The 27,510-nt window shown below is 40.6% G+C and overlaps 1 protein-coding gene across 5 annotated transcripts in view; it reads right to left on the bottom strand.

Moving 5' to 3' along the window:
- The window catches only part of GRB14 (growth factor receptor bound protein 14), a 100,987-nt gene that overhangs the window by 50,924 nt on the left and 22,553 nt on the right, over positions 1 to 27,510 (bottom strand). Inside the window, exon 1 of one of the 5 annotated variants that reach the window (XM_048869883.2) lies at positions 19,525 to 19,751. The exons of the other annotated variants lie outside the window; for them this stretch is intronic. Within the exon in view, the coding sequence (XP_048725840.1) occupies positions 19,525 to 19,587 (63 nt within the window). The 5' untranslated portion in view covers positions 19,588 to 19,751. Of the gene's footprint in view, positions 1 to 19,524; positions 19,752 to 27,510 lie in introns of those variants that run through there. 5 annotated transcript variants of the gene reach the window in all.

A 27,510-nucleotide genomic window follows, 5' to 3' on the forward strand; every position in this document is an offset into this window, starting at 1 on the left:
AAGATACTATACTCAACTATTCAAGATACACTGGTATTATTCATCATATATATTAATATAGCACTCAGAAGCTCCAGCTAAATTTGGTGCCGCATTGCAGTGGGCCCTATCCTAAAGAGCTTACTGTCTAAGCAGATAAGACAAACTGTGCAAGAGAAATAGAGCGACTTGCCCACGGTAACGCATGTTGGTTGCAGAGCTAGATGCGACTCCCATTCCAGCAGCTTGTCTCCTGGAAGATGATACTGCCAGTACGTATGTTGCATATAGAGATTCTTTTAGATATACATCAAGTCAGGTGTCATGTAATGTCACTTTATAGCAAGAATATGCACAAGAGTGTATGCTGAGGCCTTTGTTAGCCATTTTAAAAGAAAAACTTGTGTAAGAGTTGCAGTGCAGATGACTATTCTCTGTATTACTGCTGAAGATATAGAAATTGGCTTTTTAAAATACTGAAGACTGCAACACACATCCTCATAATGATCTGACTGAGGCCATTTGACTTGGGGACAGGGAAGCCTTGGAGGTGGCCTTGGACCACAGCATTATAGCTGAAGCAAAACAAAACAAAAAAATTTAAAGTAGAGTTTATATTCTAAGTCTCCTCACTTTCTTAGTATAGGTGAATACATCCTGCCTAAGTCTAAGACAGCCAATTACCCACTACTCTCAGCTATGACATGTGATACCTTGTAAAACATAGCTACACTGTGCCATTTAGTTCTGTTCCTTGCAAAAGATCCAAATTCTGCTGGGAGACAACTGACGGCTTGTAGCATCTTTCTGAACTTTTGTTACAGTTTGATGAAGTAAGTGTGACAGGGTAAGTCTCATCAAGTTAGAGTGACCTTTTGTTTTCCTTTTAATTAAGAAAATAAAACTGTACCATATGTATACTCTGGGTACATGCATTTGAGACAAGTCCAGAGCAGATTTCTTAGGAATGTATTTGTTTCAAAAGGTCTCCAAGAATAGAGCCACCTGAAAGAGGATGTATGGAGATGCTTCCTTTCCTTAAAATGCAGAGCTATACGTTTCTTTCTTGCCAGAAGCAGGGAGAAGGGAAATGCTCTCTAGGAGTAAAATGAGGATAAAGTCATGGCCACGAATGTGACCACACTGACCTCCCCTGACCTACAACCTATGAGGCACCTGACTAAGTGAATGTCTGTCTCTATTTTTGCTATACCTTTCCTGAACTGAGCCAGCCATCTTCACTCTCTATCCATTTCCTGTCTCCTGACACCTACCAAGATTGGAAACAGAAAGATAAGGAAAACAAAGTCTGCTTCCTTTACTTATTTTAAGCACCTGGCAGGTATAAAGCAATAAGTCAGTACAGTAGGACATTTTAAAAGTGGGCCCCAGACCCTGATACTTATATGTCTACATGCATTAGAAGACTCACAGCATGGTTGCAGCTGGCCCAGGTCAGTTGACTCAGGCTTGAGGGCCTCAGGCTGTGGGGCTAATAATCAGTGTAAACATTTGGGCTGGAGCCCAGGCTCTGAAACTCCGTGAGGGTAGAGGTCTCATAGCTCATGTGCCAGCCTGAGCCCAAACATCTACACTGTACATTTTAGCTCCACAGCCCAAGCCCTGCAAGCCTGAGTCAATTGACCTAGGCTTTGAGACTTGGTACCGCAGGTTTTTTATTTCAGCGTAGACAGAGATAGGGTCTTAAAGTGGAAGAGATTCTACTTCAGCTCAGAGAAGTGTTTGTGCATAAAGGGAAGGCACCACCTTTAGTGCAACAGGCATTAAGTGGCTACATTGCTTGAAGGGTGGGATGGGGGAATTGAGCAATTTGTCATTTTTATTTATTATCACTACATTTTGAATATTGAAATAGACTCATGAAAGCATTTGTGCCAAAAAATAAACCCAGCAGTGTCACAGTGTACATTTTATTTGGATTATGTTTGTTTCTTTAGTCATCTTATTCAGATTGTCAAATCATGGTTGACTTATATTTAAGGTGGAAATGAATACTGTGTGAATTGTTTTGAAATATCATTAACATAGGAGAGCAGTAACTGCTTGAAATGAAGAGGGAGCAGCAGAGGGGAAGGAAGCATAAAAGGTAACCAGAGCAAGGGATTTTTTTGTCCCCTGCTTCTCCCAATCTGTCATGCTGAGAAGTCTCCTAGCAGACCAAGGGCAGCAATTGTGAACTTCATGGATTTGTTGGAGGAGTCTTGCAAATCCTACAGAATCAGGTTTGAAAACTAATTCCTATTGGTATTCTATTCAGACTGCATTATTTGCATTACAATACAGTAGGAGGGCCTCAGTATGCAGACACTATACAAACATACAGAAAGATACACTCTCAATCCTAAAGAGTTTAAAATCTAATTCATTTAATGCATGGTCTAGACAATGCAATAAGATGTAAACTACCATACAAGTAAAGAGCCAACTACAGCTAACAGACAAAACTATTGAGCTTGAGTGCCAAAACCCAGGCATTGAAATCCATATTTAGGCACTTAAATCAAAATGACCAGATTTTCAGAAGATGCGGAGCATCTCTGAACCATAGATGATCAACACCTCTGAAAACCAGTCCACATTTATATAGATTTAGGTGCCTAACTTTAGGTCATCACTACTACAATTTTTTTTTGCCCTATGAATAAAACTTTGCACATTTTGTACTTCATTACAGTTTGTCACATATGTTAACTAGATAATTATTGTATGTCAGAAACAGGTTTTAAAAGTCCTTCATACCTCCCGAGATCCTGATTAGTATCATGCATGATCATCAATAACCCGCTATCTTATAGTTAACTAAACGGCTGCTTGCCTGGAGCACTTGTTCTCTAGCTCCCAACCTTCTCCTCTTCTAGTCTGAAAGGTTTGCTTATTGAGGCTGGCAGAGTAGGGTAATGGGAGTTGTAGCATACTGCACCACAATGGAGGCATGCCGAAACATTTTACAACTCCCAACAGTATTCCCCATCACTATCCAGATAATTCCACTAGAAATGGGAAAATTTTGCAAAACAGTTAAGGGCACCCATATATTTCTAAAAGGCTAGTGTTAGCCTATTGGCCAGACAGGATTCCACCTACCCATCATGTAGAGTCTCCATCACAAGGTAGGTTTCCTGGGTGTGGTGGAATGCCAATCCAGGGAGTTTAAGGACCTTCCTAGTATTCTTCTTTTAAATTTTTCATCCTCTAGCATTTACCCACAAAGAGCAGATGTATAGAGAGAAAGACTCTCATAACTCTCAGAAACTACCTTATGCAGTCATGTCAAAGAGAAGGAATGTCATCAGGACAGATTTCTCACACTATTCTAAGCTAATTAGGTATTATTAATTATTTGTATTACCATAGCACCAATATGCCCTCCTTTACCCTAATATCTGAGTACATCACAAGCATGTATGAATTTGTGCTCATCACACTCATGTATGATAGGGAATTATTATTGCCATGTTGCAGATGGGGAAAACAAGTATCAAGACACTAAGTGACTTGCGCAAAGTCATACAGCAAGTCTGTGCCAGAGCAGGGATGGTCTCCTGAGTCCCAGGCTATTGCCTGGACCATCCATCCTTTTGCTTTTGAATATCCAGTGGAAAGGAAATTGCTCTGTTTCAGCCAAGGGTAAGAACATTTCCACATAGCTCCAACACCAACAGGTTCCAGAATCAAACAATCAAGGAAAAAAACAAGGGCATATATGGAAGAATTCAGAAACAAGCACAATTACAGCTACCTCAAGTATGCTGTTCATACCTTGAAGTGACTTAGTCCAGATGAAAAGCACACAAAAGAATGCATAAATTTTCAATTGTTTTGAAAGACTCGGTGTTTCTGTGTAAAATATAATGGTTTAAAATGTTTTAACATTAAGCTGATCACCTCTAAAAGTGAATGAGGAACTGCATACAATGATGTTGGCAGAGGGAAGGAAATAGGACTAAAGACGTTGTGGGTAGGAAAACAGAAGAAGAAATAACATAAGACCACATACACAGGACAGGGTCCTACATACATCTTGTACTTGGCAATCCAAGTACTGGCTGTAGCCTTATGCAAATATTAGTGGTAAATATGTTATGTTAGATAGTTTTAAGCATAGAGATGGAGGGGAAGTAACTGGTTCCCTATCGCAGTTAAAAGGGTAGAGTCAAATAAAATGCTCTCATATTATTATAGTAACTTCAGATGTACGCAGTAAACAGGAAATAGCAAAAATACATCAGTACAATAGTCTGTAGAGGCAAAAGAGGCAGCAAAGAAGGGTTGTCTTTAGGGGTAAACAAAGAAGATCTGGGTTCTCTTTCTGGGTCTATCACATACTTCCTGCATGTCCTTGAGCAAGTCAATCTCCAGGCCTCCACTTCATCTTCGTATACTGGGGTGGGGAGTAATAACATTTCTATATGGCAGGGTAACAGGTTGAACTCATTAAGATTTGTGAAGTGATTCGACTTCATGTGATTAGTGCTTTATATATTTAACATATCATCATACTATCTGCTTAGCCTAAAGGATTTACAAACAATAAAAAAAACTTTACAGATGAGATTTGCTGTAAGATCTTATGCAAGCAATTCACAAATAAATGACATTTCACTATCTACCAACAGATAAACTGACTTTAGGAAAGTCACCTGACCTCCTTGTAATTATGATTCCCCATCAGTAAGACAGGTACACTGCTTATCTTCCTAACAGTGATTATAAAGCACTTGAAATCTTTAGATGAAAGATGCTGTATAAGTATCATCATTATCGAAGATATGGGGGGCAGGGAAAGATGGGTAGAGAGGGAGAGAAAAGCTTGCACTGCACTCACATTAACTAAACTAGTAATGCATTAAGAAGCACCCACATACAGGTACACTTACAAAAAAAAGTCACCTATGAAAATGAGGGAAAGAAAGGACTTCCAAAATCAAGCTAACACAACTTTACTTCTCATTTTTGTTTGCTGTGGTCAGTGAAGTTAAGGGCAGGAGATCATCAGCCATACATTTGAATTCCTTGTTCTCGTTTGTGTCAAGTGTCACCAATACAGTATTTAAATGATGCTTTGTAATTAACTGTCCAACATATTCTTTGCTTGTCAGAGAACAATAGAATTTGGTGTTCTTACATAAAGTAAATCTGTTACAGACACATTCAGGGTTGGATTAAAAGAATTTGGGAGCCCTAGGGGAATCAGGGGACCCCCACCTTTCCTGCCTCAAGGAGGTAGGAGGCTTGGGGAGGGAGCTGTTGGCAAGCAAGACTGCTCTACACTCATCCTGCAGCAGCTCCTGCTATTCAATAAGAGGAGCAGATTATGTTCTTTCTGGGCAGCAATTTTATACAGGAAATCTAGGCTGAACTAGAACATACAGGCTTCAAGGTAAAAATGCCAATATTAATATCAGTTTATCTTCCGGGAGCTCGTTAAAGAAAGAACATAGATGGGAATTTCAGCTTTAAATGTAAAAGTTGATAACTTGTCTGCTCATCGTAGCATTATTCTCAGATAGTAGCCTACATTGTCCAGGCAGATTTTCCCCTTGACCTGGCACAAATATATGCCACATCTCTCATGGATTATTATTTGTACTGTGGTCAAGCCTAAAGGACTCTTTGTTTTTTCTCAAGTATCTAGCTCACAGGAAGACAGAAATATCTCTGGGGCAGCGTCTATTTAACTTGAAACAAGACAAGTGAACGTTAACAGAAAAAAAAGTGTGTGGGGGGGGAATTAAGATACTGTCTTGTGGTTACAGAAGGAATTCCATGCCTAAAGGACAACAAGTGTGACGACGTCTGCAGCAGTAAACAAATAGATATTCAAGGTTGGGGTATGGGGATGATAAAAAACGTGACAAATGTGGATACATAGCAAATGGCAGAGTTGTGGAAGGCCTTGAAAGCAAGGATAAAAAGTTTGAATTTTATGTAGTGAAGAAAGAAGAAGAGCATTATCAGATGAACAGACAAAAAAGATGGTCTAGTATACAATGGAGGGGGGCAAGGTGGGTGTCAGGGAAGCCAGCTAGGAGGTGGTTAACATTGTCAACACTTGAGATGAGGGCCAGAATAAGAGTTTTACTAATATGGAAACAAAAAGATTGGATTTCAGGGATTTTATAGAGGAAGCAGGAAATTTTGGACACAGCATGGCTGTGCACAGCAAGGGAAAAGAAGAACTCAAAGAAGACACCCAAGTTACAGGCTTAAATGACAAAAGGATATTAGTGTTGTTAGAGGTGACAAAATGGGGTGGGGTGGAAGATGCCAGTCTAGAAGAACAGGTAAGGAGTTCAGTTTTGACCATAATATGTTTAAGTCTGCACTATGGAGACTCTACAGGCATAGCTATACAGGCATAGGCCTGTAGTGTAGATGCCACTTACACCCATCAGAAGGGGTTTTTCTGTTGGTGTAGGACCACCACCTACTTAAACAAAGTTACGATATCAATGGAAGCCCTAAGCACATAGCTGTGTCTACCCTGGGGTTAGTTGTCATAGTTACATCAGTCAGACGTAGCTGATCTCACAGGAAAGGGGAGGAGGACTTACTAGGGTTGCCAACTTGGTAATATTTTAAAAACGGACACTCCAGTAGGAGTGCCAGAACATCTCCTGCCCCACCTCTTCCCCAGAGTCCTCCCCACCATCCACTCCTCTTCCCCGCCCCCATCCCACTCTCAAAAGTGGGAGTGCTTTTCCCCTCCCACTCCCCCGTCCAGGTCAAGAGGAACTCACCTGGCAGAGCCAGGCCTGGGAGCTGCAGCCACTGGACGCAGATAAGAGGTGGCCCCAGCTGAGTAGGACTGGTGCAGGTGATGACCTGGCACCTCCCCGCCTTCCCCACCCACAATAACCAGACATTGGTTGTCTGGTCAGTAGATCTGACCAGACACTGTCAGGTCCCCTTTTCAACTAGTAAGTCCAGTCAAAAACTGTGCACTTGGCCACCCTAGGACTCACTTTAAAAGATGCTAAAAGAAATGGCCAGAAAGGTAGGAGGGACAAACATGAAAGCCAAAGAAAGGCAAGATTTCAAGGACAGTATGATCAATAATGTCAAGAACAGCGCAAAGGTCAAAGAAGGCAAGAATAGAGTAGAGGCCCTGAGAACTGGTCTTTAGAGACTCGGCAAGAGCAGTTTCAATGAAGAGGAGAAGGCGGATGCCAGATCAGAGGGAATTCAGAATGGAGTTGGAGGACAGGATTTCAGGGCAATGGTTATAGAAGGCACAGAGTGTGCTTACAGGTGATAGAAAAAAGGGAAATGGGTTGATATTTGGACAGGCACGTGGGTGAGACCAGAGCATGCTTGTGTGAAGAGAGAGAGGCAAAGAAGGTCTGGAGGCCTATAAGTAGAAAAAAGCAAGAGACACATTAGGGTCAGTCCTGGAGAAAGAAAATAATTGGGGAGAAAAAAGGGGAAGACCAGTCTAAACCTGATGAATGATTCAGTACATTGTGTTGAATTCTTCCTGGGCAAGTTAGTGTGTGTAGATTTTATACAAAGCTCAAATACCTCAATAACTAACTATATATTTATATAGATCAGAATAATCTCAAAGCTGCACATAAAATCTTAGTTATGGGTATGGGAAATACTTTAGTTTTAGTATAAAAAGCCTAAGCAATTCCTTTTGTGCTGTATATATGCTACATTTATTCCTTTATATACTGCTATGCAGAATCATGTCTACTAAGTAAGAGATTTACTCCTAGCTGAAATAACTATTCAGCAAAGCCTCTTGATACGCTTCAAGGCTAGATAACAGAGTCTGAAGGTTAAGTTCTGACTTACTGGAAGCCTAATTTTTTCAAAGAAGACTAAAGTAGTAGGGCTAGGAAATGGCCAAGCACTTTCCCCAATTGATGAGAAATCAGTTTTCTTCCAAGGGATTTCTGCCAAAAGGAAAGGATTATGAGCAGAGAAGAGCACTAAACACTGCCAATTTCCTTGGTTACTATATGAAGAATGTTAGATGTTCAAAGAAGTCAATAAGAAACTGAAAAACATATCAAAGAACTGAAGAGGGAGAGGGGGTGGAGTGCAACATTAATTGTGCCACTAAAGCTTGTCAAGCCATCCCATCTAATAAGTAATGAAAGAATGCATTGCACCATTGAGATTTAAAGACTTGGAAAAAACCCACACATTTATGACTTCTCTCTCATACACACACACAAATTTCAGATGAGCTGTACAACATTTTGCCATACAATTCACATTAGATCATTGTGAATTCTGGGACTAAAAATCTGAAAAAGCCACAGCAAGTGTAGAATTCAGAGTGCCATTGAGTGACTATCATACAGCAACTGAACCTAATACACAGTATTTTGTCACATCATAAAAATATTTAGCATGCACATGTTAGAAAAAGCAAAAAGGCTGGAACAGGGATGTTTACAAAGACTGTGGAAAAACCAACACCCTCATCTTTCCTGCTAGGTTTGGGTTTTTGGGGGAGTGAGGAGGTTGTGTGTGTGTGTGTTTGTTTTTTAAGATTATTCCTTTGAAATGGCTAACAATTAAAAAAATACCTTATTGCATATTTGTAAACAAACATGGCTATTTGCTGAAATAATGTTTAAATAATCTGTATGTGTGTGTTAAAATTAGTTAACTATTTCTCTCCCCTGCTCAAAGGGTAGCCATTTCAATACATAGAGAAGGCAAGGCCACAAACTTGTCTCCCTCTATTCAATCTGAATCATATCTGGTCTCTCTGTCATCTCCTTTAGGGTTGTCTCTCAATCAGCTTAAAATTTAAACACCACCAAAATAAACCTTTATCTTCCTTCCCAAACAGCTCTTCACTCCTCCTGTTCTTGGTCACTCAGGCTCATAACCTGGAGGTCAACTTTGACTATTTTGATCCCCCTCCCTGCCCTTCACATCAAAGCCATCTGCAAATCCAATGCTTGTCCCAACGGTCACGTCTAGGATCTGTCCATTACAGCTTTAAATCACATTTAGGCCTTCATGATTGCCTCTCATGGTTATTTCTACCGTCTTTTTCTCTGGCCAAACTGACAAACCATGCTCCCCTCCCATTTCCAGTCAATATATATACGCACACACACACACACCCCAAAAACCCATAGCCATTAAGACAATCTGCCTCAGCCGTTGTTCTGACCATATCACCACTGTCTTTGAACTCTTCTGTTCCCCCCCGCCCTTCCCGTCTCCTCCCCCTATCAAATTGAAGTTTCTTGTCCACGTCTTCAAGCCCTTCCATAACTCTGCTCATTCCTTTTTCAAGCCTTTTCTTCAGGTTATTCTCAGCATAGCCTAAACTGATCACTTGCCGGGACACTTGAATATTCAATGGAAAAATGGAAAAAGTTTGTTCAAGTTTCAGAAACAGGTATACAGTTAAAGATCTGCAGACCTGGGGAAATTAATAAGACCTAAAATCACACTAATTTAAAATTCAATCACAGGTGTCTTTCAGCTAAGATCAGCCTTTCAGTTGCATCTTCTCTTCAAACAGCTATGTCAGGCAAAACAGCCAGGATTTAGAGTATGCAGGGGAGACAGTGGGCTCACAACAATCTAAATGCCTAATATTAAAATAGATGCATTTGGAATATATGTCCAAGCTCCCAATCCTTTTAACTACATTTCACCCCATGCGTTATTATTTGTATGATAGCAACAGACAGAGGCCTCAACTGAGACTGGGGCCCCGTTGTGCTAAATGCTATGCATACATACAGTAGAAGACAGGTCCTGCCCTGAAAAGCTGGCAGGCTAAGTAAGTCAGACACACAAAGAATGGAAGGGGAAACTGAGGCACCAAGCAGTGAAGTGATTTACCAAAGGTTACACATAAAGTTACCAGTAGAGCCAAGAACAGAACCCAGGTCTCCTGATGGTCAGAGCAGTGCTTTGTCTATTAGACTATGTCATCTGACCTCATTTTTACCTTAGTTCCGCTCCGGTTAGAGGAACATAAGCAAACAGTTTTATTCCTCCCAGTTTTATTACTGAGCAGTCCAGGACAACAGACATGGCTGCTCCCTGCCATTGGCTGCCGTCCATAGCATTTTGGCTAATAAGATCATAAACATTCAAATTGCAGATGTTAAGCGATGTAGATGGTTTGTGCATCGTACCCTTTCCCCCGCCCTATGTCTATCTTATGTATTTAGGTAAGCTCTTTGAGGCAGGGAATGTCTACTACTTTGTGTTTGTACAGGGCCTAGCACAATAGGTCCCATTCTTGGTTGGCCCTTAAACGACTCCATAATAAATAATATTCATAGGGGTTTTCATCCTTCATTTAGGGTATGTCTACACTCCACCCAGCTCAGGAAGACAAGTACACTCTAGCTCTGCTTGAGCCAATGCTCTCTAAAAAGTAAATAAATAATAATAATAAAGAGAGAGAGGGCGAGAGAGCGCGTGAGCGTGCATGCGCCAGGGATTGCACAGGCAAGCAGCTCAGGCTAGCTGCTTGATACAAGCCTGCCCGGACCCCCTAGGTATATAATCAGGCAGCTAGCCTGAGCTACCACCTGTCTGTCTTTCTGAGCTCCCAGTTGCAGTGTAGATGTACCCTTAAAGTGCTTGCACTTTTCTGCATGCAGCACAGTAGTCAATAATAAGCACCTGGGCCAATAATAAAAACCACCACCAATATTTATCCTCCTCCCTATTTCAGCTGCAATTCTCCTATGGTGTCAGAATTCCTAGCAGCATTCGCTGTATTATCCCATAGAAAGTGCTCAGAAGGAACTTTATCAACCATCTGCTATTGAACCGTTTTTATTCTGATTCTTCTCCACACAAGCCAGCTCCTGCTATACACCTATGGGAAGTTATGGAAAGATTTATTAGCAGGGAAAAAGTTCACACTCACATAAGACCCCTCTACATGTGGAGCAGGTTTAGCACTACTTCAATAACCAGAGAAGTAAGCCGAGCATTTCAGTAATCAGACATTACAGTAGGTCTGTAACCAGCATGGATGTGTTATTTGGGCTCCTGTAATACTTCATACTTTTATGACAGTGTGCTAGAAGACAATATTTGAGAGTAGTACAAAAGCGCACTAATCTCCATTCCACCCTGTTTGGAATTACCTCGTTGCCGGCCTCCAGTCTCAGTGGTTGCAATTTGTGAGCTATTCTGGCTGTAGATTTCTGGGTTGGATTCCCCAGGCTCAGCAGAAGGCAGATCTGAATTTAGTTAGTGCCCACAACAAACTCATTCCTTCTGGCAATATACCAGAGCCTGGATTTTGTGAGCTTCAAGAAGTGGAACAAGACTTCCCTGTTCAGTAAGGCCTTTAGACATAGTATTGCAGTTTGAATCTAAAGAAGGTGCTCAGGTGTTTATGAAATGGGTGCTATTTATGCATCTTTAAATAACTCCAATTTTCCCAATTGTCCTTATGGATAGGAAGACAAAATATTCCAAGAAGAAACCACTGCCTCCAGATGTAACCATGTACAGACACCATTGGTATGTCAATTTGAGTGCTTTTATGTTAAGTTCCCAGGTTAATGCACTAGCCTTTCACCTCTGGGGAGCAGAATACAAATTGAAAAATGCCTTTCAGCCTAACAGATGTATGTTCTCATCACTAACTCTGAATAAGATTTAGCTTAAGTAGCAATTTTTGCTGAGAAAAGGCCCAGGATTAAAGTATAATGGCAGATGCAGGCCAGAAGTTAGGGGCACTAGAGGTGTGTGGGGAAACTTTCAAATTGCTTCCTTACATCCATCCTGACTTTAACCAATCTAATCAGACCCTCAGTTCTTATAAATGACAATTTGTATTATTTTAAAAAAAGAAAAGGAGGACTTGTGGCACCTTAGAGACTAACAAATTTATTTGAGCATAAGTTTTCGTCAGCTACAGCTCACTTCATTGGATGCATTCAATTGTGTAAGTTATCTTATGTAATATTTTTAAAAACAATGGACATGACAGTTACGTGTCATGCTATATATGCACTCAGGGGTTTTATACACAGAATGACTTCGAAAACCTTATGAAAGTAGATCCTAGCTAGCATGAAATGTCACGGAATGCTTTTATCATTCCTTATTCCTCATTCCATGTACATGAGTGTCTATGTTTACCCATTACCACAACCAATCTTGTGGATGCATCAGTATTTATTTTTTTCCGACTAACTGGTTCTCAGACAGACATAAATGTTTTTTAATGCAGGTTGATATTTTTAGTCAGACTCCTTAAAAACAGTTTATAGAAGAGTAGAAAGTTACCAAAGACTAGAGAGAGAAAACATTAATTCTGAATCATTAATTCAATGATTGTGGGGCCAAAACGTACAGATCTGATTTGAACAACGCTTAATATGCACATTTGCATGCCTATTCAATAAATCACCTTTCCGGCTGACTTTTAAAGACCCTTTTGGAGAAAAAGAGAGCCGTTTAGAATAACATCCATAGCAAGCAGTGTCCATTTATGGTCTGTAGAAAAGGAATTGCATGAATCATGGAAGTACATTCTAGAGGCAATAAAGCTTGTACTGCATTTTATTCTTATGAGATGTAGTTGAGTGGCAATGGTATGAATAGCATTTGTCTATATTAGGGTACAACAGATACATATTTGGAGTATGTATTCCTTTCAGCTTTTCAGAAAGAAAATGAAGGTGAGTAGTGCATCCATCAGGAACTAGCAGGGTAGCCAAAGATCAGCTAAGTAATGCAACTAATTTTTCTTCTCATGAAAAACAATGCCATTGCAATTTTTTTGTATAATTGGTAAAATCTGCACCTTTGCCCTACTATATCTGATGGATATTAAATCAAATTCTTATGGAATAGATGACCATCAATTGAGAATACTTCATGGACTAAGGCTGTTTTCATTTGATAAGATGTAGAGCTGCTATTTCTAAAACTGTCTGACAATATATTCCTAATTACCATTGAATACCAACATAACATTTCATTCTTTACTTACACTTTTTTCCCCATTTTTAACATTGTATATAAATCTATTACTCAAAAAATAGGACAAAAATAGTACATTTGTGACATTTTAAAAGCACATTTTTGGAAAAAAGAAAACAGTGGAGACTGCCTTTTAAAATGTGCATTCATTCTTCTAAGGAAAAATCTGCTATTTGAAATAGTATGAAACATAAGAAAAGCCTAAAGATGTTGTGATTCAATTCAATGAGAGCTTTGTCCTTGGTTTCAAGAATAGTATGATCGGATCCTAAATGTTATACTATTTGATGCAGTCTCTGTATTTACTAAAAATATACTAGAAAGAGCTAACCAAAAAAAATCTTAACTTTTTAAGTTAAGGAGAATGATACTCTCCCCCATTATAAACATTTCCCCAACTTTGTTTCTACACTAGAGTGATTTAAATAGCTGTAATAAAACTTACGGGGAGGGATTCATAGGAGGAAGTCTCTGCAAGGAGTTCCCCACAATTGTTCTGGACTGGGGGTTGCTCTCTGCAGAACCCACTCTCAGACCTGGAGGATCCCAAGAATACTAGAACTATACCCATGGAGACCTGCTGCATCCCTTCCCTCAACTACCCCTTATGCCCAGCTCCCTGGAAACACAACTCTATTGGAGCTGCTCTACAAGGGTATCTTCCTGCCCATGGTAGCTCCCAGAAGCATTAGGTGAGGGGGCTATACAGAAATAAACACATCTTTTGCCTAATGTCCACAAGGAGACAGAATAATACATATCCCCAACTGACCATCTCAGATGCACTCCTGCCTTTGGCCTGCCCAGTCTCTGTTCCCTCCTCCATTGTGGCTGCCCACAATCACAAAAGATCAAGGATTTCCCTACACCTCCCCTGAATTTCCCCAATCCTCCCCACCCCCCATTACATGCAGTGCTGCCAATTTGGTTGTTGGCTGGAAATTTGAATTGAAGTTGAAACAGTACACACTTTAAAAGCATATACAGTACGTGAGAAAATACTTGTACCTGAGAAAGCATAACGGGTTTGAAAAAGTATGAACAAAGACTAGCTTCTTCATACAGCTGTTATTTATGACAATGTCTGCACATTTTGGGGGGCTATTTGGCCTACCTAATGATGTCAAATTATGATTTGTAAGCAAGGTCTGAATGAGCTCTCCCCTGACTGCTAGTGATGAGCCAGGGGTGGGTGGAAAGGCTTCAGGACCAGACTGTATTTATATGAACACATATTATTTATATGTGTTTATATGTATTTATATGCCTAGGTATCTAGCAGACAGAGCTGTGCTGCCAAGTGATCACTTTTAGCTAGTGTTGGGTTACAAATCACTTTAGTATTGAATTTGGGGGTCATGAAATGTTATTATCCTTATTGTATGAGTAAAGGGCAGCAGAACTGTACGTAGTCTGCCTGAATGAGGGGGTCTCCCTCAATGCTTAATTTGTGCTAGGGCTTGCCAGGGCTGAGCCTCGGCACCTCTAAGCTTGGCAGTTCATAGCCCTGAGACCTCAGGGCTTGCCACATCAGTTATGAAAGTAACAAACTTGCTTGAGCCCCAGCACCCCTCTCATTACAAATTAAGCACTGGTCACCCTCAAGTGAACTGCACTCCCTGATCAGGAGGTTTGGATGGCATATCCTAGTGAAAAGAGAGAGGGGGAATGGGGCACAGGTGTTTTGCTTGGTGGCATGGGCTCTGCCTAAGAGACACAAGCACTATTTGACCTGCCCCTCTCTCCTGTTTAGAGATAGAGCTGATTAGGCTCCATAGAGAGCCTTTTGGTTTGTTAAGTGTCCACTAGAGCTGAAATCAGAGATAATCAGGTCTAAGTGCTTAGACCTGCTGTGGGACAGTGTTTTACCACACACTAAAAGCTGGAGGCCAATTTTAAGTGAATTGTCATTTGTTAATCCTGAAGTTGGACACTGGTTCTGAACAAGACCACAGCAAATGCTCACTAACTTTCTGCAAGAAACTCAACTGACTGGTTAGAAGCATGCAGTACAACAGTGAAAGACTCAGTAGTTGAAAAAGTGAAGAACTCTCTCACCACATTCAGAAAGTTTCCCTACATAGCTGATGAATGCACCAATGCAAATGGGTGTCAAGTATTAAGTTATTGCATATGTTATCTTGATAGCTGTGGTAGGCCAGTAGATGCATTCTAGATGTTCAGGTTATAGAAGAGACATCAGCTGCATCTGTGACATCTAAGAGTTAAATGTTTGTAAATTGAACCCCAAACAGATGGCTGCTTGTGTATTTGATGGAGCTGCAAACTTCTCTGGAAGACATAGTGGAGTACAGGCTTTGCTCAGAGAAAAGCGTATCTCTAAACTCTCCTATACACACTGCAGAGGCCATCTACTCCAGATAGCACTAGTATAGCTGCAGAATCTTCAAAAGACATTAGCAAAGCTATAAATTTAATGCCTGTATTATAGTCTTTTTTCAGCAAGAGTCCAGAAGGACTGAACATCTTGGAAACAAAAGGAAGATACACTGGGACTGAAGTTCAAATTAGTCCACCCTGGAAAAACCTGCTGGCTTTCTCATTAGCAGTTCTTGGCTGTTGTCTTAAAATTACTGCAACCATTATTACTGGCTTTGGAAAGTATCTACCCAGATTTAAGTAGTGAGGATGGTGGACTATTTTTGTTACTAAGTTCAGAAAAGACTATTGCCATGCTCTCTCTGGTAAGTCTACTGTTGAAACCACTTGGGTCATTAAACAGTGTCATCCAGGCATCTGCTACAATAGTAGTAGATCTTTGTCCAGCAGTAGAAGCTACCCTTGGATCAATCAGACATCCACTGAAAACATATTGGAAGAAACAAAGGCTTCAGTCTGGAAGTTGACTAATGAAGGCACTTATATTGACTCCTTACATGAGGAGGGCAAGACGTATTTGTCAAGCCAGCTGAAAAAGTACACAGACTTGATGCTTACAAATCTACAATAGTGATTTCTGGATTCTACTCAACTTCTACATAGCTTTTACAGATGCCTGTCTTATAAAACACCTACAGCCTACAGTTGAGTGGAGTGAGGTGCTACCAGCAATGGGGATGCTGTGTTACCAGGACAGAATAGAGAATTTTGAACACAGAATGCACATCATACAAACAAATGAAGATTTAACTTCAGCTTCTTCTTTATCATCACTAGTGGTTCGACCCAATCTTTGTGCTATGTTTCCTGGTGTAACCGGATGCAGACTCACCAGCAGCGCCTCCTGCTGGTCGTCTCAGGGAATTAGCGTTCCAGCCTCCGGAGCGCCCTCTTCAGGCCGGTGTCTCGCCCTGATGCCGGCTCCCATGTCCCTCCCAGGACACTGGTGCCCCTTTCATTGGGTGCTGCCCCTGGCAGTACCCCACAGTTCTGGGTCTCCCCCTCCCAGGGGAACCCCCACCCACTATCCCTACCTCGCCTCAGTCGTAGGCTCCTGTCAGTCACCACCTAGCCCCCGCGCCCTGGGGCAGACTGCAGTATGAGCCACTCATCACAGGCAAGGTGGGGTTTGGACCTGCTGCCTCTGCCCACCCATGGCTGCCCCCTAGCAACCCCAGTACCTAATAGGCCTTCCCAGGCCTGCAGCCTGTGGCTTTCCTAGGCCAGAGCTCCCTGGCTCCCTTGGCCTTTCCCCAGCCCTGCTCCAAACTAGGTCCTCTTATTCAGGTCTCTGCAGCCAGGTCCCCCCTCTCAGAGCTAGAGCGAGAGAGCTCTTCTGCTCCTGGCTTCCCTGACTTTTATAAGGCCCACTGGGTCTGTTTGGGGCGTGGCCCCCAGTTGCGGCTGCTCTGCCAATCAGCCCAGCTCTTCCCCACCCCAGCCCTCTCCCAGGGCTATCTAAAAACCCCTCTGGGCCCGAGTGGGTGTCTACCCCGCTACCCTAGCATGAAAGAAGTAGGAATTCATCTCTTGCTACTCCCAATCACAACAGCTGCAGTTGAGCATTCTTTTTCCTCATTGAATAGAATTTTGTGTTCTGAAAGAAGTCACCTTCTGCATGATCATATCATGAAGGACTGGAAGTAATGGACACACAAGACGACACCGAAGAGTTGTGCAAAATTACAAGAAACCAGGAAGGATGTAGATGTAGTACTTCATAGTAGGCTTGAGTAGCCAACTTTAATTTCTGTGATTATTTTAAAAAAACATGAGTGAAATCTAATAAAATGGTCGTGAAACATTTTTCCGTTTTTACTATGGGGCTATACAGCCCACCTTCGCCCTCACAGTCTCAACCCTTGTCGACCCTTTCCCACCCCCCATATATTCAAACACTCCCCCTAATTTCAATTCCTGGGGAAAACACAGGGGAAGATGGTGCTACAGAAGTGGCTAAGTCATCCTTCGGGGTGGGTAGGAAGATCCTTACAGAAGGTATGCCACATGCACAGATACAAAGAACACAAGCTGCAGCAGGAAGTTTGAATTTGGCATTGAATTAGCCCTGATCGAGGACACGCGCCTTTGAATATTCCAGTGTAAAACTTGTTTGGATCAGATATCCATTGAATACTGGACTCTGGGTGCACACAGTACATTTTGCAGTTTTCTCACTGAGCTTATAAAATGTGCAGATAAGGAAGGCTGTACTAAGCACGCATGCATATCTAACTTAGCTGCATGTTGAAAGACTTAGTGAAGTTGTGCAGTGCTTGGGCAAGAGCTATACAGGCACACTTGTCCCATTCACTATCTGTAAAGTATGTAAAGAACACTTAAATACTTGCTAAGGTTCGTGGAACAATGGGGTCTTTCAGGCATACCTTATAAAGTTTTAGAGGATTGGGCACTGGTGGTATCTAACAAAACAAAAATAAACTCCCAAATGTGGAATTACTTTTTCCTTCATTAGTTCACACAGAAAATTCTGACAAAAACTTTAAGGCTGCCAGTGAAGTATTCAAAAACCAGGGAACTCCAAAGTTACAGGTACACCTTTACCTATGTTTGTGTGTACAGCACAAAGTGTAGTGGGTAATATTGTGTATTACTCTGTCTATTCTAGACAAAGTGCATTAAAACAAATGCCCAATAAACAAAAATAGAGCAATAATGAAAGATTGTGGCTCATGTAGACCACCTAAGTTTACAACTGAATTATCTTGACGCTAACTGCCTCATTTCCTAAAATACATGAAAGGATTGTTGAAAATAAAATGCATAATACGAGGGTATTGATTAACTTAACATTCAAACATTTTAGATGATTTTCTTCTCTGGCAAGTCAGTTAAGCTATATTGGACTATTAGGACAAAAAATGTAAAGAGACAAGGACACAGACATTTACAAGATGCTATATGCATATCTAAGGTTGGGGGTGGAATATTATACCCTAGATATAGTATGCAATCATCTAATTAGGACAGTATCATAATTCATATTGCATAAGACAGAAAAATTAAGTTATATGTAAAACCTTAACTGTATTTATATTATACGTAAAACCTTAACTGCATTTCCTGAATTTTGAATGTTCAACTGGGTAATCTTACCATTCTCCTAATGTTCTTTTTTTGATAGAACACTTGAGTCAAAACTGTTTTTTGAGTAAGAAGAGATACAAAAGCTGTGTGATCAAATGGTGTAGACACCATGGGCCAAACAAGTCATAACAAACACGCACTATGTCTTATTTCTGTAGAGATGGCCTTGAAGGCCTCTTAAAACTACAATGATGTTTCACTGAAATTCCATCTTAGTAACTGAGTAACAAAAGACCCTATTTACCAGGATTTCATTTACTTCGAGAAAATAAAGCTAACAACACATGGCAATGAAACCTACCTTTGCAAATTTATTTTAAATCATATGAGTTTTTTTTAAACTAGAGATGCCTGCATTTAATATAAATTAATATCACTGTATTAGAAAAGAAGAACATCTCCCTCCATCACCTTGTTGTTTTTAAGTGTCTATACATCTACACTACGTAGACTGGCTAGTTTCTAACTCTTGTTCTTATTCACAAGGTGTAATATCAAAATTGTATGATTCTGTATCATATGTACATTTTTAAAAGTTAAATCCTTAAGAACTGGAACAAATAAGTTTAGTTTAAAAAATCTGTTAGAAACTATTTTTAAAACGTTAATGCTCACATTCAACTTTTAAACTGAAACTTAGCCAAAAGAGTCTGAAAGAGAGTATAGGAACATAGACGCTGATCCAAACTTCAGTGGGATTTGGATCAAGCCCTTAAAAACCCCTATAAAAATGCACATTTTAACATTAAAAAAATAGAATTATGATATTTTCGGCCCAACTAAGATATTCTATACATACAATTTTCTCCATAAAAGTACAGTACAATAACCACAAAAATTAGGATAGAGAAAAAAGGTATGTGTGACAAGTAGTCTAATAAGCATTAAATCAACTCAATGAAATAAAGACATTTCACTATTTTCTTAAGATATTATAGGATTTTTAAAAATCATATATGCTTATATATGGCTACATTATATGTATTTAAAGCATTGTTTGTTTAAACTGTGCAACCACTTATCCCGCACAGACACTACAGTGAATGTTACAAACTTATATAAATGCCCTACCCTTTTTTGAAGAACTATTGGAGTAATTGCTGGCAAAGTTACCCTTCTTGCATATAAGTTCATGTCTGCTCTTCACAGAATTAGACTAACAGCCTCCGTTCAGGTCATACATGAAATAAAGTAAGTCCCTGGCAATATTCCTTGGAGCCTCAGTTCTCAGAACCCAGTACCTTAGAGTCAGAGCAAAGAAACAAGAAAGAATGCAATAAATGTCACCCTGCTTATGTGAATCCAACCCTACCCAAAGCCAATTAAGGAGGACTCTGGGACAGGACTAACTAGCAACCAACCAATCACAGGGCTTGCAAACTCCTCCTTTGTCCTTGTAAATATGTTCTGATACTTTTGTTTATGGATGATATTTAAAGAACCAGATTAACAAGTATTTAAATCACACAGGAGCCTCTCCCCTACACCTCCATCCCCCCATCCTCAAAAAAACAGAGCAATTGTATGCCTTCTTTGCTGGTCGGAGAGAAAGAATTGTGCCTTTTGTTTAGACAGAACATCATTATACTTTTAAATTGTAAAAAGTAGGCATATTTAGATTACATTTAAAACATGCTGTTCTTAAAAGGACTTAAATTAAAGCAGATTATGCAGTAGATATGGTTAGAACTATGAGATTAAAATATGTTTTAAACACAAGCCTCTTTTGATCAAGTATGTAGGTTCTAAAATGTTACCCATACTAGATTAACAAGGTAAACAATCTACAACAGTTCAAGTCAAAAGTTCATAACATTTCAAACAATGATGTGCAAGATACACAGCTATTGCAGTCTTTTTAAAAAAACCACTGAGTAAATTATTTAGTGCATGTCTGAGTACTGTACATATCCTTGAAATGTTCAGAGCTGACTTGGCAAATACTATATTAATCCATGCCAAAACCACCTTATCCTTGTGATGGTGCGGGGGGCGGGGAGAAGAATAATTGGAAGATGAAGATAGCCATTTATGCTCAGAATGTGGTGGGGAGGGAAAAACTGATTACAAGCCACATTAGTCAGTGATTTAAAGAATTAAATGCTGATGCGTTAAAGAGAAACAATACTATCATCTATAATTAAACACTCAATACAAGAGTCTTTCAAATAGCAAATATATATAATCTAAACATGCCACTGGTACTGATAGGGCACAATTAGAGCTCAGAAATTCAATGTGCCCATTCATGATTTTAAAGTTAGGCATGTGCTTGATCACCTTGGTGAGCCCTGAAGTCAATAGGGCTTAATCACATTCTTAAGTACTCTGCAGAATTCGGCCCTGAATCAGAGCCTTAATGCTCTTTTGCACAGAGCAATATGCAGATTTAAAAAAAAAAACAACAACAATTTAACCTGTAGTATGTTGATGCTGTTACCCATAGCTGTTAAAGAATGACAAAATATTGTCAGATAATAGGAAGTACAGGCAAACATTTTCCTGCAGTTTCAAAATCTATTGGCCTTGATTATGACATTATGAATAGCTGCTGTAAACTGACGCAAAGTCATAAAGGGATCTAGACTGGAAGCTGGAATTTGATCCTTGTCGAGTTAACTTGAATCATTTAGTAAAGTCATGAAACCAATTAAAATGTGCCAAAAATCTTTTTGTTAGCTCAATGAAAGATGCTCGGTGTTCACTTTGGTTCGTTTCACGCTCGGGCTACAGAAAAACCAAACTTATGGTAACTATGTAATCTCCCAAATATTAGACATGGTACTCAAACTTTATACTCTGCTTATCTCGAGATTTTAGGTAAAGAATTCATTATATCTATGTGCTGGAAATTTTCTAGGATGCAGTTACTCTTGAAGGTCAAATTTTAATCTCCATTCTATAGCATCTGGAATGAGCATCTCCTTCTACTACCACCATTCTCAGATTGGCTACAATCAATGTCAAGTGTTTGATTATATATTTTTTTTCACCTTTTACCCCAGAATGTGACTTTAAAAAATTTGCAGTAAAACTTGAGACACAAACGGTGTTTGCAGGATTGGGGCGTCACACTTTACTCTCAGGAATACAGTTACACATGCACAAGTTTGCAGCATTAGGGCTTTAAGATCCCATGATGATTTTTTTAAAATCTTCTAGAAAAAGTGAGGTTTAAAAAACAATAATAGTAATCCCAATATATTGCACCAACCATTTTACTGCAAAGAGAATAAAAATATTAAACTGATTTTGGTTCTTACCCTCGGGTCTTGAAGTTCCTTATCTGCTGCCAAGAATTTCAATGCTTTTCACTGTATGAATAATATTTTCCTGTTTGTCTACAAGATGAGGCAGAGGATTATTTTCCCCAGTGAGACTATTTGTGTTTTTTCTGCTCCAAGCAGACATATTGACCACACCAGGTATTTTTTTACTTTCCAAGGTTTTACCAAATGTTTGAGTTTAACAGGAAGCCATAATTCAGATGATGTTGTTTTTAAAGCCATACCTACCCACATTGTACATGTCTGTTTTCAAAAGTCATTCTAAAATGGTACTGTGGGATACTTCCATTTCTTAATTATTTCCAAATCAAATCAGCACACAGTTTAGAAAAGACATCTTTTAAACTTGCATAGAGATAAAGCCAGAAGAGATCATTAAACCGCCTGTATATCACGAGCCATTAGTTTTCACCTACATTAACCCCAAAATATTTTAGTGACACCAAAGCATTTTGGTCCTTGGGAGACTAACTGTGTGCCACAGGCAGAAAACAGCAGAGACTAAGGTGCCACTAATGCCTGAGGTCCCTGCAGTGGCAGAGAATTGATTAGGTAAAATATGTCCAGATGATCCCAGCAGCCAAACCATGCTCCATTTTGTAGGGGGGGGAAGATGAGAAACCCCCAAGGTCCCAGCCAATCTGACCTGGGGGAAAATTCCTTCCTGATGCCAAATATGGCAGTTAGTATGACCCTGAACATGTGAGCTATCTCAAGGGAAATTAGTTTAGGCTACTTTCAGTTACAAGCTGTGTGCATGGAATATAAATAAAATACAGGAAATACTCAGGCAAAATAATATTTCAAGAAGATGGTGGAATAGACCTGACAGTGGTTTTCCTGGAAAGGAAAAGGGGACCAGTATTTGTCTAGGCCTTGTTTGACCGTTTCCATGTGTGTCTGGCAGCATGCAAGTGCCAATTTCTACCTCCCCCATGCCATTAGCTATTTACCTTTAGCTATTTCATCTAGAAAGAAGATTCTCTGCACCACCTCAGAGCACTGGTCCACCCCATATGGTACCCCATCTCTGATGTTTCAGAGAAAGGCAAAAAATCCAGATAACATCTGGACAACTGCATTTGGGGAAAAAAATCCTTCCTGATCCTTACAGGTGACCAGCTGAAGCCCTGAAGCATGAGATTTGATTATAGTCATTATCTTATAGTGCAGAGCTGCAAGCATTGCGAGCATATTGAAAGCAATTCAGTCAATCCCATTCTTACTATGGCTCCTAAAGGAAAAGGATGAACAGGACGAACTTTCAACTGCCAGCTCTGCAAAGTTAAGTTGAGGTCTGCTTACCTCATTCATCAACTTCAAAAGAGAGATTTTTTTCAGGCTAATATATTTCGTACATGTGTTCAACTTCTTTGTCTTCTGTGGGTTGAAGTTATTACTGATCTGGCTCTAGAGCAGCAACTTAGTAAACGTCCATGTTGATGATGCACAAAAAATAGAATCCAGCCCACTCTATGTTTGTACCACTTTGAACTAGTTTAAAATCACTAAAATAGCAGATATTACTCTGCATACATACAGGGAGTAGATCAGCTGAGTAAGAAGGTGCCAGTTTTTCCCATAGTGCTTTTGAGAGTAACTACACTTAAATGTATGTCATATTGGATAATAAATTCTAGAAAAGCTAACTACATTTGTCATCACTCTCTTTATATAAAAAAAAAAAAAAGAGTAACTAAGGGGGAGAGGGAAAATATCTAAAACCTGTGGAAATCTCATGAAAAGCAGCAGCTACAATCAACTGTTTTATCAATAGCACACGCAGTAGGGATACACTTCTAGTGGTGGAAGGCTGGTCTTATGAAGGCCCGGGCCCAGGAATAATGAGAGCAGAGTTCTGTTGCTGCCACAAATACAGCATGTGAACTTGGACGAGTCACAATCTTTGTGCCTCAGTTTCTACTTTAGAATAAGGATACCACCATTGAGAAGCTAGGTTCATTAATGTTTGTCGAAAGAGCTTTGAGACCTTTACATGAAAATGCTACAAAACTATTATTTTAACCTAATACATTAGTATTAGATGACCATAAAAGACCAGTATATACTCAGTTAAGTCTGCTAGTCATACCATCTGCATTTCTTTACCAGAGCCACTGAATAGGTCAGACAATCATCCTTCTGGATTTCTCTCTTTACCAGAAGAATCAGAGTTATACGATCAAGGTTACTGAGGAAACTCGTTATATGGTAGAGTTGCATTTTTCTGAAAAAGTATTTTTTTTATAAGTAAAACTGAAGTACACAAGACAAAAAATTTCAGACTTTAAAGTGCAATTTGGTTCCTTGCATAAAATGGAACAAGGTCTTATTTCCAAACTGAACATGGAATGTGATTTCAGATATGCTTGAAGTAGGGCTGGAGTAAATATTTATTAATTCCCACGTAGAGACAGCTGCATTAAAATGTTACGCCATAAAACAACATTCACAGTATATATATCCAAATATTTAAACTTGAATTCTAGATACCTAGGAAGTTTACAATTAAGATTAAATAATCATCATCAACTATGTACCTCTATTCCTCCACATCCATCTTCCACCTACTTAACTTGCACTTCTTAAAACTAGCATGGTACAGTATAGAATTCCAACAGCACGCTCTTCAGTTGTAGGAGGATACCACCACATCGACCTCTCCAGCCTATATCGTGTACAAGCCATGTATAACATCATCCATTTCAGGGCAAGTTAAGGGCAAAGCATGATAGCCTTGAGATTCTGAGCTCTGTACTGAAAACTGAACCCAGATTAGTCAATTGGTGGTGCTCAGTTGACAGTCAGCTGCTGGTACTGCAACCAGGACCAAGAGGAGGCAAAGAAACAGGTGTACTGTGTACATTTTGAAACCCCTCTACTTCTTCCCTCAGGTGGGATGCGAGCATATTACGAGTAGATTCATCACCAAATTTGGTCAGCTGGCTGTAGCATTAGCTTCCCCAGCTTGCGCTGGATACTGACAGGAATTACTGCTCACAAACCGGGAAGAATTAGTAGGGGAAGCAAAAGTGGATGGGAACCTGGGAGGCAGTGACTATGAGATGGTTGAGTTCAGGATCCTGACACAAGGAAGAAAGGAGAGCAGCAAAATACGGACCCTGGACTTCAGAAAAGCAGACTTTGACTCCCTCAGGGAACTGATGGGCAGGATCCCCTGGGAGAATAACATGAGAGGGAAAGGAGTCCAGGAGAGCTAGCTGTATTTTAAAGAATCCTTATTGAGGTTACAGGGACAAACCATCCCGATGTGTAAAAAGAATAGTAAATATGGCAGGCGACCAGCTTGGCTTAACAGTGAAATCCTTGCTCATCTTAAATACAAAAAAGAAGCTTACAAGAAGTGGAAGATTGGACAAATGACCAGGGAGGAGTATAAAAATATTGCTCGGGCATGCAGGAGTGAAATCAGGAAGGCCAAATCACACCTGGAGTTGCAGCTAGCAAGAGATATTAAGAGTAACAAGAAGGGTTTCTTCAGGTATGTTGGCAATAAGAAGAAAGTCAAGGAAAGCGTGGGCCCCTTACTGAATGAGGGAGGCAACCTAGTGACAGAGGATGTGGAAAAAGCTAATGTACTCAATGCTTTTTTTGCCTCTGTCTTCACGAAAAAGGTCAGATTCCCAGACTACTGCACTGGGCAGCACAGCATGGGGAGGAGGTGACCAGCCCTCTGTGGAGAAAAGTTGTTTAGGACTATTTAGAAAAGCTGGATGAGCACAAGTCTATGGGGCCAGATGCGCTGCATCCAAGAGTGCTAAAGGAGTTGGCGGATGTGACTGCAGAGCCATTGGCCATTATCTTTGAAAACTCATGGCGATCGGGGGAGGTCCCAGACGACTGGAAAAAGGCTAATGTAGTGCCCATCTTTAAAAAAGGGAAGGAGGAGGATCCTGGGAACTACAGGCCAGTCAGCCTCACCTCAGTCCCTGGAAAAATCATGGAGCAGGTCCTCAAGGAATCAATTCTGAAGCACTTAAAGGAAAGTGATCAGAAACAGTCAGCATGGATTCACCAAGGGCAAGTCATGCTTGACTAATCTAATTGCCTTCTATGATGAGATAACTGGATCTGTGGATGAAGGGAAAGCAGTGGACGTGTTGTTCCTTGACTTTAGCAAAGCTTTTGACACTGTCTCCCACAGTATTCTTGCCAGCAAGTTAAAGAAATATGGGCTGGATGAATGGACTATAAGGTGGATAGAAAGCTGGCTAGATTGTCAGGCTCAACGGGTAGTGATCAATGGCTCCATGTCTAGTTGGCAGCTGGTATCAAGTGGAGTGCCACAAGGGTCAGTGCTCGGGCTGGTTTTGTTCAATATCTTCCTTAATGATCTGGAGGATGGTGTGGATTGCACCCTCAGCAAGTTGGCAGATGACACTAAGCTGGGAGGAGAGGTAGATACGCTGGAGGGTAGGGACAGGATACGATACAGAAGGCCCTAGACAAATTATAGAATTGGGCCAAAAGAAATCTGATGAGGTTCAACAAGGAAAGGTGCAGAGTCCTGCACTTAGGATGGAAGAATCCCATGCACCGCTACAGACTAGGGACCGAATGGCTCGGCAGCAGTTCTGCATAAAAGGACCTGGGGTTACAGTGGACGAGAAGCTGGATATGAGTCAACAGTGTGCCCTTGTTGCCAAGAAGGCCAATGGCATTTTGGGATGTATAAGTAGGGGCGTTGCCAGCAGATCGAGGGACGTGATCGTTCCCCTCTATTCGACATTGGTGAGGCCTCATCTGGAGTACTGTGTCCAGTTTTGGGCCCCACACTACAAGAAGGATGTGGAAAAATTGGAAAGAGTCCAGCAGAGGGCAACAAAAATGATTAGGGGACTGGAACACGTGACTTATGAGTAGAGGCTGAGGGAACTGGGATTGTTTAGTCTGCGGAAGAGTAGAATGAGGGGGGATTTGATAGCTGCTTTCAACTACCTGAAAGGGGGTTCCAAAGAAGATGGATCTAGACTGTTCTCAGTGGTAGCAGATAACAGAACGAGGAGTAATGGTCTCAAGTTGCAGTGGGGGAGGTTTAGGTTGGATATTAGGAAAAACTTTTTCACTAGGGGGTGGTGAAACACTGGAATGCGTTACCTAGGGAGGTGGTGGAATCTCCTTCCTTAAGAAGTTTTTAAGGTCAGGCTTGACAAAGCCCTGGCTGGGATGATTTAGTTGGGGATTGGTCCTGCTTTGAGCAGGGGGTTGGACTAGATGACCTCCTGAGGTCCCTTCCAACCCTGATATTCTATGATTCTATGAATTGAGACGTGACCCCTGATCCATTGCCCTTCCACCCCCCATCTCTTTGCATCATGTTATCATGACTGACCCAGTAAATAGCTAAGGAGTTGGGGAGTTGGAAATTGGCACTTGCATGCTGCCAGAGAGACAGACTGACAAACAAGGCCTAGACACATGCTGGTTCACTTTTCTATTCCAAGAACAGTTGTTCTAAAATGAGTTTACAAGCGCTGCAGGCTGTGCTAAGAGACAAACGTCTGTCAAGTTTCAATATTTATTTTCCCAATGGGAGTAAGTAGTAATATGCATGGAACTTGACAGAAGGAGCACAGGCTGCAAGAGAGAAGAGTTTGGGCGAAGATATCAGAGCAGCCTCTCTACATACATGTGAATGGAATGCTAGATGCAGATGCAGCACCACTGGGAATAGTTCTCTTAATAAAGAGTCAGTTTAGTTTTAGAAACATGGAGTCCTGTCACATAATTACCTAGCAGAGAGTACATG

This window comes from Caretta caretta, chromosome 11, assembly GCF_965140235.1.
Source record: "Caretta caretta isolate rCarCar2 chromosome 11, rCarCar1.hap1, whole genome shotgun sequence".
Lineage (NCBI taxonomy): Eukaryota > Metazoa > Chordata > Testudines > Cheloniidae > Caretta > Caretta caretta.